This window comes from Hemicordylus capensis, chromosome 4 (assembly GCF_027244095.1).
Source record: "Hemicordylus capensis ecotype Gifberg chromosome 4, rHemCap1.1.pri, whole genome shotgun sequence".
NCBI lineage: Eukaryota > Metazoa > Chordata > Lepidosauria > Squamata > Cordylidae > Hemicordylus > Hemicordylus capensis.
In genome coordinates, this window is record NC_069660.1 from 251,386,620 (window position 1) to 251,399,282 (window position 12,663).

Below are 12,663 nucleotides of genomic sequence, written 5' to 3' on the forward strand. Positions count from 1 at the left end.
TTAAAAGCCTGCGAGAACAGGAGAGTCTCGAGAGTCTTCCTGAAAACAAACAGAGAAGGGGATGCTCTTATTTCAGCAGAGAGCATATTCCAAAGCCCTGGGGCAGCCAGGTCCCCGAAAATGAATACATTTTATTTTTGCCACATGAAACTTTATCCAAGCAATCGTCACCATCACTATCAGCAGTTTCTGCTGCTTCTGATCCTTTGTATTTGTCTGCTTCACGGACTTCTGAAAACTGGAAAGAAAGTAAAAAACATTTGCCTGGATTGAAAAAAGCCTGTCTACACTTTCACATGTCTGTGAAATATTTCTTGATTTAGTGTATTTCTAAAGATAGATCAATTTCTTGCACATCCTGTAGAAGATGAAAGAATCTAAAGCGAGCAGAGTCTGAGGCTATGTTGTGCGAAGGCCTTGCCACCGTGCTGTAGGAGAGATATGCCCGGCAGAGTGCCAGACTGTGTTCCTGAACCAAATATTGTATTTACCTGTATCCAAGACTAGCTTTTCCCCCAGGTTGTTTGAGAGGAAGACTTCTATGTATAACTATCGATCTGAGACAGTAGATAGTCTTACATATAAGTCTTCCTATTATGTAGTTTTTAGAAATCGTTTTGGAGGAGATCACCTTTTCTTAAACATTTTATTCATAATTCCAGAAAAGAATGTTCTATAACCCCAAATTTCCCTCTTTTTCTGATTATTTGGATCAGACCCAAATCCAAAAATATTTTAAAGGGGCTGTTAAGACACATTCATCCAGGCTTTTAATTAGCTATGTAGAATCTATCATAGTTTTAAATTGTTTTTAATGTTTTAAATATGTTTAACATCAATATATTTATTTCTCCTAGGTTTACCCATTGCTAATCCAATGCGTGGCAGCTCGTGAGAGTTCGCGTGCAGCTATCGATTAGCGACGGGATGGCTGGGGGGATAGGGATCCAGCCGCTGGCAGGCCAGCTGCCAAGAGCAGGTGGCAGTGGGCCAGCCCAGCTGCCGGGAATCAGTGAGTGGGAAGGAGGTGGCAGTGGGCCGGCTTTCTGGCCGGCCCACCAACCAGAAACCACTGGCGGGTGAAGAAGTAGGCTGCTCCTGCCAACGGCTGGCCAGCGGGAGCAGGCAGCGGCAGGAGCAGGTGGTGGCCGGGCCAGCCACTGGGAATTGGCGGGTGTAGGTGGCGGGTCAGCTTTCCGGCCAACCCACCAGACAGAAACCATGGGGAGGGGCAAGGGGGTGAAGCGGGCCACCGGAGGTGCAGATGTTCTGCGCCCAGCCCAGCTAGTTGTTTTTAATTTGTGTTGTGTTTTAATTTGTGCTAAGAACAATCATGGCCACTGGGTGCTGTCACTCATCCTCCCCCCTTTTAAAGCCTATGTTTATAAGCCTTTTAAACAGGTCTAAAATGTAGAAGGATACAGTAAGTCCCTGCTTCATTATAGACTAAAAAAAGATGATTGGCAGTAACCGGCTGATCATTCTCAGCCCTTCCATGCTGTTTGGAGCTGCCACTGTGGTGAATTTAAAAATAAATAAATAATAGATAGTCAGATTTTGCATTAGAAACATATTTCTTTGTGCATGCTTTGCATATTCCTGATACAGTTCTATTATTGTTTACCTGCAATGTAATTAAAATAAGAGACACTAGCCTACGCTCAATCCACCCAGGGTATTGCAAGGTGTTTGAAATGCATTAAGAACTTTCACGAAATAGGATAACCATGTTTCAGTTTTTAAAAGATCTTCTCAATATGCTAGATTAGTAAACTTATTACCTAACAATTAAAAAAAATGTAAATACTTTGTAAAATGTTAACTTTTAAGCATATCTAAATGCAACCTGAAACTGCAGCCTAAGACAATCTATTTTTGTAACCTACTAAGTATATTTGAGTGTATTTAAAATGTTAAAGCCTCAGATGGAAGCAGTCTGTAGTAATTGAATAAAATTGTTCCTTTGTTCTATTCTTTTTATAAGCCTCTCGGAGTTGGTTTTTAACTCAAGAAAAAGAGAGGGTGGAAAGGGTGCAAAAGCGTCCTCAAGCTCTCAGCAGCTATCAGTTTTCTCATCCCATGTAGGCCTACACGTGGAAGGTTTTTTTAAAATTATTATTATTTACCCAATGCCCAGTTACAGAGAGGACCTTGGATTAAAGCACCCCATCCACTGGTCTAGTTCTCTTCAAGCTTTAGTGTGTTTGGTGGCAGCATTTTAAATCTACCAAAAATAAAGGAACATTTTATGAGAGGCCCGCCCAGGCCGCTCAGCAGGGATGACTCAGCATTTTCTTTCCCTCGCATGAGCCAGCTCTGAGACAAAGGCTTTAATCTATTACACCATGAGGTGAGTCTCACGATCAGTGAGACTCAGCAGAAAGGGGTTTGCGGGGAGAGCGGACTTAGCAGACAATCACTACTGCAGCCCTGGGCGGCCGGATCGGCCACCCACACAACTGCTGGCTTCGTCATGGAGCCAGCAGAGGCTGCAGGGATTGGGGGCCATGCAGGCCCCGGAAGTTCCAGGATGCCCTGCACAAGGGCGTGGTGCATGCTGGAGGGACCCCCCCCCCCAAGCCTGGGAGGCTGCTTGCAGCCTCCCAGCCAGGGGTCTCCCCATGTGTTGCCGTGGCATGGAGCTGTGCCATGGCAACACACGATTTTAAAAAATGGGGTTAATGGAGCGCTCACTCCACTAACCCCATTTAAGGGGAGGGGTATTTAAGCAGATTACCCGCTTTGGCAAAACCGGGCTTGACTGCAAGCCCAGTGGTTTCCACGATCCTTAGCCCAGTTTCCACTGATTGTGAGAATACCCTCCATGTTTTCTTAGTAAAGAAGTGGTGATATCCTTAAGAAACTTATTTCCCTTTTTATACACAAACATCACCACCCCACTGCCCCCCCAGGCAAATTGATCTCAAATTCACAAGCCCCAGCAACCAGCTTGCTCTTTTCTGCTGCCATGGCAAAGACAGTTTGCCAATGAGGTGCTTGCCTAAAGGCATTTTTCCCTAGCTGAGAGAAGGCAGTATTGCCATATGAAAGCTATTACTGAGATATTCCTCTTCATGTGGGTCTTCTGAGCAGTGCTACTTTGTGAATTTGAGGCTGTTCTCATGACCAGGTGAAACTGGGCTAAGGGAGGCTAGCCCGGTTTTGCCTGGTTATGTGCTGCAACGGGAGCCATGCGGCTGCCAGCAGCAAGGCTCCCTAAATATCCCTCCCTTAAATAAGGTTAGCAGAGCGAGCGCTCCATTAACCCCATTTACAGGATTGTGTGTTGCCGCAGTGCGGCGACTCACGAAGAGACCCCCAACCAGGAGGCGACAACAATCCTTCAGGCATTGGGGCTCTCCAGAATGCCCCGCGCACTCACATGGGGCATTCTGTGACTTGCAGGAGTCAGGAGGCCCCCGATCCCTGCCGCCCCTACTGGCTCCATGAAAGAGCTGGTAATCATGTGGGCAGCCAATCCAGCTGCCCAGGGCAAGCTAAATGCTCATGTGTGGGGAGAGGTCAAGCCCACTCTCCCACAAACCCCCTCACAGCTCTCCACACTTCGTGTGTGGAGATCCCTTTTGTCTCTTCAAAAATCTGTCCTAACACCAGAAAGCAGAATACCAATATTGCTTCTCAGCCTTTTGGCTAAGATCAAGTCTATTGTGTGTGTAGTATTCATGCAGAACTGGACACTGTTCTCACATACACACACACGTACGTGTGCATTATTGGTTCCAACCAGACGGGGAGTAAAACCATATCCACATGAACACAGATGAAACAAGCTGAACTTGGGTCTTAAAGCAACTCACATCATATACCAACTCACAGACCCTTACCCTCTTCCTTCTGTTTGGATTGTGCAGAACCATTCCAATCAAAGATTTCTGAGCCATCTACTCCTTTATATCTACAACTGAATTCCCTCATCCAGCTACCATGCCCTGCCTCATGCCTGCAATGAATGGCACAGGTGTATGTGAGTAGTGAAGCCTTACACTCAGATGATTCCTGGGCTCTGAGTTGGCGGCTTTTTTTCTCTTTTCCTCTTGTATCAGGAGAAAAATTACTGGTGTTTCCTCCTCTCATGACCTCTTCCCCAGCACCAGAAGAAGATAGAACTGCTATGCTGTGGCTGGAAGGGGAGAGCAAGCAACTGCCAGTTGAAAGGGGGAAGAAGATGGGTGTATAGGGCCTAGGCAACCATGGCCTCCATTAAACTTGTAGAAAATAGTAGGGATTTTCACTGTTCTGTTTGACTTACAAGATGTGCATGAACCTCTTTGGAGGCCCTTTTATGGGCCTCTAAACAGGTTCAAAAGACCAACGGTTCAGCCGGCTCAAAGGTGAGGGGAGGGTGCTCTTACCCCTACCGCCACTTCCCCCCCGCCAGTGCTGCACTTTAAAAGGGTCTGGTGGGGTGGCAGCATATCTCCCTGCTGCTCCATTGCCTTGTCAGACCAGAAGTGACTGGAAGTACACAGTGTGCATGCCCACCGTGCACATCCCTAATGTGTAGCATATCACAGGTGGTTCTGCACTGTCTGTGCTGCTGTGGATGCCTAAACCAATGCTGGCATTGTTGCACAAGAACACTCTTGCATTAATATGTAAAACCATACAGTCACTCTTGCACAACACAATAGCCATTTCTGATGGCAAAAGTGTTGCACAAGCACTATGTTATGTATTCATACAAGAGCTTTTGCACAACAGCACCGGCATTGTTTTGGGTGCCACCAGGAGAACAGGTTGTGCAGAACCACCCATGGTACGCTGTGCATCTTATCCGCCCATGAGACCAGCTTAACATGTTATGAGGCAAATCTGCTGTGCATACAACAAATGCAGACAACACAGCACTGAGCACCATAATACACATATCTGAAAGCCCCAAATGAGCCAGGCTAGATGTGGATATATCAAGATTTTACCTTATTTGCCATATGCACACTGCCATTAACGCTAATATTTCCTGTAGCATTTTCTGCACCACCTTTTGTTGCATCAAGTATGGATCTGTAACATGACCTTAAATCTGAAGACTAATAAGTGGAATACACTGTGTTAAAAAATAGGAAAATAATCCATTCAAACCTTTAAAATTCGATCATGAAGCATACTTATCTATTTTTCCTCTCTTGTTCCTTGATTTAATTTCAGGATATGTTTCATTAAAACAATTCATTTTACTTTTACTTTGAACTATTAAGTGATAATTGTGTAATAGATGATACACCTGCCAAGGGTGCAATGACTGCTATTTGGGCAGGAGATAAAAAGGAAAGAGTGCTGAGAAATTAAGAAGCTGAGCTTACAGCCTAGTGAGATTCCACCCATGCTTGCAACATCACCTGCCAGTGCACATTACACAGAATATATAAGGAATGGACTAGTTTGGTGGGTTTCTTTATTCTGAAATAAAAAATCACTGTTATGTTCTACAAAATTTATTTAAAACAGGAAATTAAACAAGGTGTTTACACACTTAGACTGTTCAGAAGAAGAGTTGGAAAGAACAAATCAATTTCAATTTAATTCAAAGCAGTTTCTATGGGCGAGATAAACAATACAAAACATTATATATGACTATCTTGTAATATTTTATAAATATTTAATACAAAACTCTGAACTTTACATATTAAGATTTAATCATACATTCTTTTCTATTTTGATTTCTTACTGCTGGTAAATTTAGTGATAAAAACCACTGGCACTGTGGTTTTCAAGATTTCGATGTTCGGAGAACCTTTCCATGTCAACTCATCTGGCACAGAACCCCAGTGTACTGCAGGGGTGACAGAGCGTGTCTAGGGCCCATACACAGTTCATCCAGAGTAATGGCTAGGCCTGTGGGGCTGGGCTTTACCATGGTTCCATGCACTGGGAGCTGCACCCTCCAGAGGAAGACTGGTTATGGTAGGTGAGAGCTGTCTTTCAAAGAAGCTAGTTTCCCGGCATTGTTCTTCTCATCACTGAATTCCTGATAAGCTAACATAGCTTGAAAAGGCATCAAATTTGCAACAAGGAAACATTATGGATATCCTAGTTAAATTAATGCTTTGCTAGATTTAAGCACGTACACATTCTAACAGTTTGTGTGCAAGTGCAGAACAAACAATAAGGGGAAACAGATGCATACACCTGTCCAAGTCCTAAAAAACTGTAAGAATAAATTGCCTTTATATAAAACACTTTTTCTGAGTTCTCAGAGCACTTCACATAAATGTCCTTACAACAGTCTAATGCATTAAGACAATATTAGTATCCCCATATTACAGATGAGAAGCTAATGGATAGAAACTTAACTGAAGACACCCAGTAAGATTATGGCCAAGCTAAAATTTGAACTGGGAACTTTCCAGCTCACACCTCGTGCTTTTAACTACTACACTGCACCTCATGTTATATACATTACCAAACCAAAAAAAGCAGAAGAAATACTATTTGGAATACTCATAGTGTCGTACACTTTGTAATTTTTCTATTTTTTCTTACGTCATTTACGGCATAACTTAATTTGACTGAAGAGATCCAAATAGATTTGTGTGACTGCTTTAGTTTGAATAAGTTAATTTATTAACTATACAGGCATGGATGTAAGTTGTTTGTATGCAGATTCAGGAACAAATCTGATCCAAATATCTAAATGGCAAACATTCTCAAGCACTAGAATAATCCTGGAAATTTCTATTGTCTTCAATAATATTGCATAGGATGCTCTTCTTAGACATTCAAGTGTTATTTAATTGAAATAATATTCCTGTATTTTATTAAATAATAAAAATATCTGTAATAGCCCCACACAGTAGTGAACAATCGTATGGGGCAATGCTCCATTTGGAACAGCAAGCTGGTGAGACACCACCACATTTTAAGGTTATGGAAGTACTTTGTTCTTAGGCTGTACTTAGGCAGATTTAAATTGACTGGCAGCTTAGCCCAGCATACAATGAAACTCACTGAACAGGAGTGTTTCCTGCTTTAAGGGAGGCTTTTAACATACCAAAATTAGTTCACAACAACATATACTTAATTTCTTTGCTCTGTACTTTTATTCTTCCTGACCACATTATTCCGATATTGAATAGATAATGGATTATACTTTTGTTTCTATTTTTTCTCAAATGTAGAAAGCAAATCTACAAAACCCAAAATTTCTCCCTTCTTTTCTATATAATTCTTGATTTAAAAAACACAAAGCTTATCGCTCGGTCACAGCTAACTTTGGCCTACATCTGTATCACTGTTCTACATCTTGTATAGACACAGAAGTGGCTTCAGGATTTAGACACAGGTCTGTGCATTAGTAACTCAGTTCCTGATAAAGAAACACAATCCCTGCTAAACCCTGAATCTAAAGGCTATATTATTGGTCATAAGACTTTGCACTGGCTTGCCACACTTCCTGTTTAATCTCTAGATGCTGCAGATCTGGAGATACGTGTCCAAACTGCATGAAAGAGTATAAGACTAATAGAGAAAACCATAATTAGATTTAAGCAATTAATGAGTTAATTACACCAAAGTAATTAGAGATAAGCAAAGTCAGTGCAACAAGGTTTGGAAGACTAAATCAATTCAGTCTTCCAAACCCTTTTTGAGAGTAATACCAATTATTTTATTTTAACTGGAATGAAAGCCAAGTTTTAAAAAAACACTTTTTCACTAGCCCATGGGCTTCCTCCAGTTAGTGTTTCAGATCCTTGATGCACCATTAATCATGACTGAATACCTACTTACACCAATTTTTTATCACTGGCACTTAATATACACATACATAGCATAGGCGTAATCTGACAGATATTAACTAACTTGACTATAATAAAGGCATATCATAACTCCATTCATTTACATGTAAAGAAGAGTACCAAGCACCACACTAAAAAAACCCCACAATCTTGTTTAGGTCCATTAAATGCATTCCCTGATTTAGGCCACCAGCCAAAGAGAAAAAAAAAAGTTTACTGTATAATAAAGTAAAGGTAAAGTTGTGCCCTCGAGTCGGGATCAACTCCTGGCAGCCATGGAGCCCTGTGGTTGTCTTTGGTAGAATACAGGAGGAATTTACCATTGCCTCCTCCTGCGCAGTGTGAGATGATGCCTTTCAGCATCTTCCTATATCGCTACTGCCCAATATAGGTGTTTCCCTAGATGTTTCATATTCTGGGAAACATACCACTGAAGATCCGAACCAGCAACCTCTTGCTTCCTAGGCAAGTCTTTTCCCCGCTGCACCATTAGGTGGCTATTTACTGTATAATAGCTGTGTAGTATCTTTTCAACACAAAAGGACTCCTACATGCCTCTTGCCCTTTTTTGAGGATTCCAAATGTCTACTACCACATGCTTGTCTCACATTCCCTAATGAATCATAGGCACAGAGGTATACTGTACGAAAAATAACAGTTGTCATTCCTTCTCTCTGAACAATGCACATGGGGTAAATTTATGCATGCAAATTACAGAGCACCAGTCACCACCAGGAATGGAGTGTCGGAGATAATCCCTTCATATCTCCCAGCTTTCTTTCTACTTTGCCTGAGATGGGAAGAAGCATCAATAACTGATAACTAGCAGGTTTTTCAAAGTGATATCTACAATTAGCATGTAATTGATGTAATGTTTTACAGCACTTAGCAATATTTATTAGGTAACCAGTGTGACAAACACTACTATAGTACATGGAGTAAAATCCTAGACTTTGACATTGGCATGAGACTCATGTTTTCATTTCTATGATTGTGGCTGCAATGACTCATACAACCATTATACTAGGTAAATTTGGTGGGCAGAAATTCAGTATGCAGAAAAATAGTTTAGATGTGCTACATATTTACAATACTTTGCCTCTCCCTTTCCCCACTGTTTATCTTTTAAGATAAGAGCCATTGCCCAGTTCAAATCATCTAGCAAATCTCATGTTAATTACTTAGAATTATTAAAATTCTAAAAATGCCAAAGACATGGTTTTCATACAAAAGATAAGAAATTAACAAGTACTTAAATGTACAGAAACAGAATGTTAGCATTTATTTCTATAAAATGAAAGGAAAGATTTAGATGAATTTAAACAAAAAAACAACTTACTTCCACCAAGACTCAAACAAACAGTAACTTTTGAGTTCTTAAAATAAAGCAACACTCTGCCTTCTTGTAAAGGCAGATGCAGGAAAAAGAATTGCTATTTAGAAAACAGTTTGACCTTACATTTGTTTGAAAATAAAAGACTCTGATATATATATAAGAAAGTATACATCTAGGTCAAATTCTGCAGCACCCCAGAGTTTAGTTAGAGAAACAATGATACCAACAAACCTAAAGAATAGTTTAACCACTCCCACTAGAAAGAAAAAACAAGATAGCAAAATCCGCTGTATTCAAGTTCTCAAACAGCGACCCTGCAAAAAAGATGATGATTTCCTGCACTGCATGAACACACTTATCTCTTTACACAGGTTTCTGCTAGTGTCCTAAACTTGGGCTCCAGGTGATCTAAAAAGTCAAGCGCTTCTTCATCTTGCTGATCAGTGCAGCAACCTACAGAGCCAGCCGGTGATCCTCTTCCTTCATAGTTATATGAAAGGACATAGTCTTCGGAATGCTTATGCTCTTCATCCTGTCCACACAGATACACCTTCTGCATGGTGGGGAAAACATTACATGTTATTAGTTTTCTTAAACTAGCCTAAACATATGCCATAAAAATAATTTCGTTGATTTACCTTTCAATGTTTAATTTTTAATCAGAGTGTGTCCTCTAATGGATTCCTATATACAAAAAATGCACATGATTGGTCTATATCATTCATTCTATGAAGAATTTAACAAAAATCAAGCTACTGATCACACATGTAACAATCAAATGCAAAATGCCTCTATCAGGGTTTTAAAGATCAATTTACAAAGAAGATGAAAATAAAGTTGTGTATTGTTTATTATAGGCAGGTGCAGTTCTGGGGCCCAGTTCATCCACATACAGTTTTCCAGGGATGCACTATCTAAGCATCCCGTACTAGTCATACTGGAGGAATTCTGATGGATTATGTCAAAGGAAACGAAAAATACTACAAAAAAGCAAGTCAAAGTAAAGACATAACACCTGATCAGATAGAAGTGTCTCTCTGTTTAAAAAAAAGTAATGAAAACCATTCCCAAATAGAGCAGAATTAACTTTTCTAAATCCAATTATAGCAGAACTATAGGGCACTTGTAATTTAAATAATAATTCCAAGTCACAGGATGCATTTCTTAAGCATTCTCTCAGAATATACCACCCAAAGTTGTACATGATTACTATTAAAAAGAAAATGTAAGATAGGAATAAATACATATCAGCACACTTACATCAGTTAGGCGAGGCTGTGTGTAATTCTGCCATTCTGAATAGGAACATCTGTATCCATCCATCATTGATTGTCCATATCCCCTTCCAGAATCCAGTGTATGATGACCCACTCCTTTGACAGACTCCAAAGTATGGTGTCCTCCTCCTTGGACTGATCCCAGTGTATGGTGGCCTCCCTTGACCATTTCAAAACATTCCTGGCCTCCAGTTTTTATTCCAGCAGCACTCATGCCAGCTCCTTGATCAGAAATCTTCAGAGGAAGTATATTTGGGTCCTAAAGGAAGTTAACAGCAAAATAAAAACATCAGGGTGCTTGGAGAGGGGAAAGTAGCTAGTTGGATGAAGTCTCAGAGTTGATTTGGGTATTTTGAAAATCAGGGAAACAAGGGTCCAATTTGTGCTTCTCCATTCCCCAGTTGTAGTTGTTGAGTTAATAATGTTAAATGTTTATTGTTGTGTGCTACAAGAAACAAATTATACTCTGTGAAGCCATATAAATATCTGCACGTAAATCTCTCTCTCTCTTTTCTTCTCCTCCAATCCCTATTACTCGAATGTCCTCTCATTCTGATCTGCAACTGGCTCCATGTATTTCTGTATTTAAACATTGTTACAAAGTTACTTTTCCTGCTCTCTCAAATTAAATCTCTCCTCCACCTTCTCCCTCACTTCCTTTTCCTGCATGTGACCAGATTTATAAGGCTGCAGACAGAGGCCCCCTCTTAAGTTGTACGTAGCATGAAGTATTTGCAGGTACCCGAGAAACAATAAATAAAAAGAATTACTTACCATTACTTCTTCTCCAGGTGCTTCAGTATTTGATATGATTAAGTTTTGGTTAGCTAAATCATCACTCACATGCTTACTACTCACAGGTGCAGCACCACAACAGCCACAAAGTGTTATTAGGATCACTGCAGAAGGGCGGGGGGGGGGGGACACAGACATAATGGGAAATAAACATCTATTTTGTACACTTTTAACTTTATCCAAAAAAAGGGGGGGGGTAGCATACATGGTCCATCTGCCCCCATCCATTTATGCTCACAACAACCCTGTGATAGGTTAAGCTGAGAAAAGGTTATTGGCACAGTGTCACCAGCAAAACTTTAAGGTTGAGCAGGGTTCTAAACCCAGAGCTCCCCGATCAAAATCCAGCACTCTAACCATTACCCAACACTGGCTCTCTATAAGCCTTCTCAGCATTCTAATCTAAAATTTTCTTGGAAGTAAACTGCACATGGGCTTCAGCAGAACTTGCTTCTAAGTGGTCTGTGAAAGGCAGAAATACAAATGCCACTAAATTCTATACCAGGATAATGTAGTATTTTACCACATCATTCATATATATTCAATACTGATGCTCGTGTTTTCACTTATAAAAAACTCCTAGTATGAGACAGTGGCTGATATCCCAACAAAAGCCACAAACATGCAAGGAGACTCCACAGGGACATGCTGGGAGTATGAGCATAACTCCTCCAGTCCTGTGTGTGCTGTTGCGCCAGAAGGCTAAGACTTGCAAGCACTGCTCATGCTCCAGAAGCACTCTGCAAGATTGGAAACACATTGCCGAAAGGCACTCCAGCATTTTGGTCATAGGAAGTCTCTCTCCACCACAAGGGCAATTTGTCTCTGTAGGCAAACACTCTGTGAGAGTGTGGGGCGGAGGTTTCAGAGTGTGTCCGTGTGTTGGCAGGCATACTCTCAGGGATACTGTACACATGTACAGTACCCCCCCCCAACTTGCATAATGACTGAATAAAAATATACTACTCTTTAAAGCACACACAAAAATGTAGGCACCTGTGTTATCTATTTATAAAATATCCCGTAGTCAAAGTAAGGCAGTGCCTTGATTAGAATCAATTTAACTATCATTATTATTGTCATTATTATTAACCAATATTTATATACTGCTCTTCAACCAAAGTTCCCAAAGTGGTTTACATAGAAAAATAAATAATACACAAAGAATATGGTCTCATCCCCAAAGGGCTCACAATCCAAAAAAGAAACATAAGATAGACACCAGCGACAGCCACTGGAGGGATGCAGTGCTGGGGATGGATAGGGCCAGTTGCTCTCTCCCTGCTAAATAGAAGTAGTCAAAAAGTTCTTCAGAACTCATCTTTAGGCTGAAAGTTAAGCAAAACAAAAGAGAAAGAGACAAATTCCAACATACCCAAATTTGTCCCCCTCCTTTTGTTTTTCTCAACATCCAGCCCGAAGAAGAGTTCTGGAGATTTCTAAGCTTGCCATCTACTCTGTGATATTTAGTTGGCTCCAATAAAGGCAGCATCCTACT

At 40.8% G+C, this 12,663-nt stretch overlaps 1 protein-coding gene across 2 annotated transcripts in view; it reads right to left on the reverse strand.

Annotated features, from left to right (window-relative positions):
- Window positions 1-5,399: 5,399 nt before the first annotated feature.
- The window catches only part of LOC128324813 (desmocollin-1-like), a 49,712-nt gene continuing 42,448 nt past the window's right edge, over window positions 5,400-12,663 (reverse strand). The window contains exons 14-17 of one of the 2 annotated variants that reach the window (XM_053249857.1): window positions 11,145-11,269; window positions 10,354-10,629; window positions 9,732-9,777; window positions 9,511-9,646 (exon numbers count right to left, since the gene is read on the reverse strand). In XM_053249857.1, coding sequence (XP_053105832.1) covers window positions 9,742-9,777; window positions 10,354-10,629; window positions 11,145-11,269 — 437 coding nt within the window. In that variant the 3' untranslated portion in view covers window positions 9,511-9,646; window positions 9,732-9,741. Of the gene's footprint in view, window positions 9,647-9,731; window positions 9,778-10,353; window positions 10,630-11,144; window positions 11,270-12,663 lie in introns of both variants that reach the window. The other variant, XM_053249856.1, reaches the window with a different exon arrangement.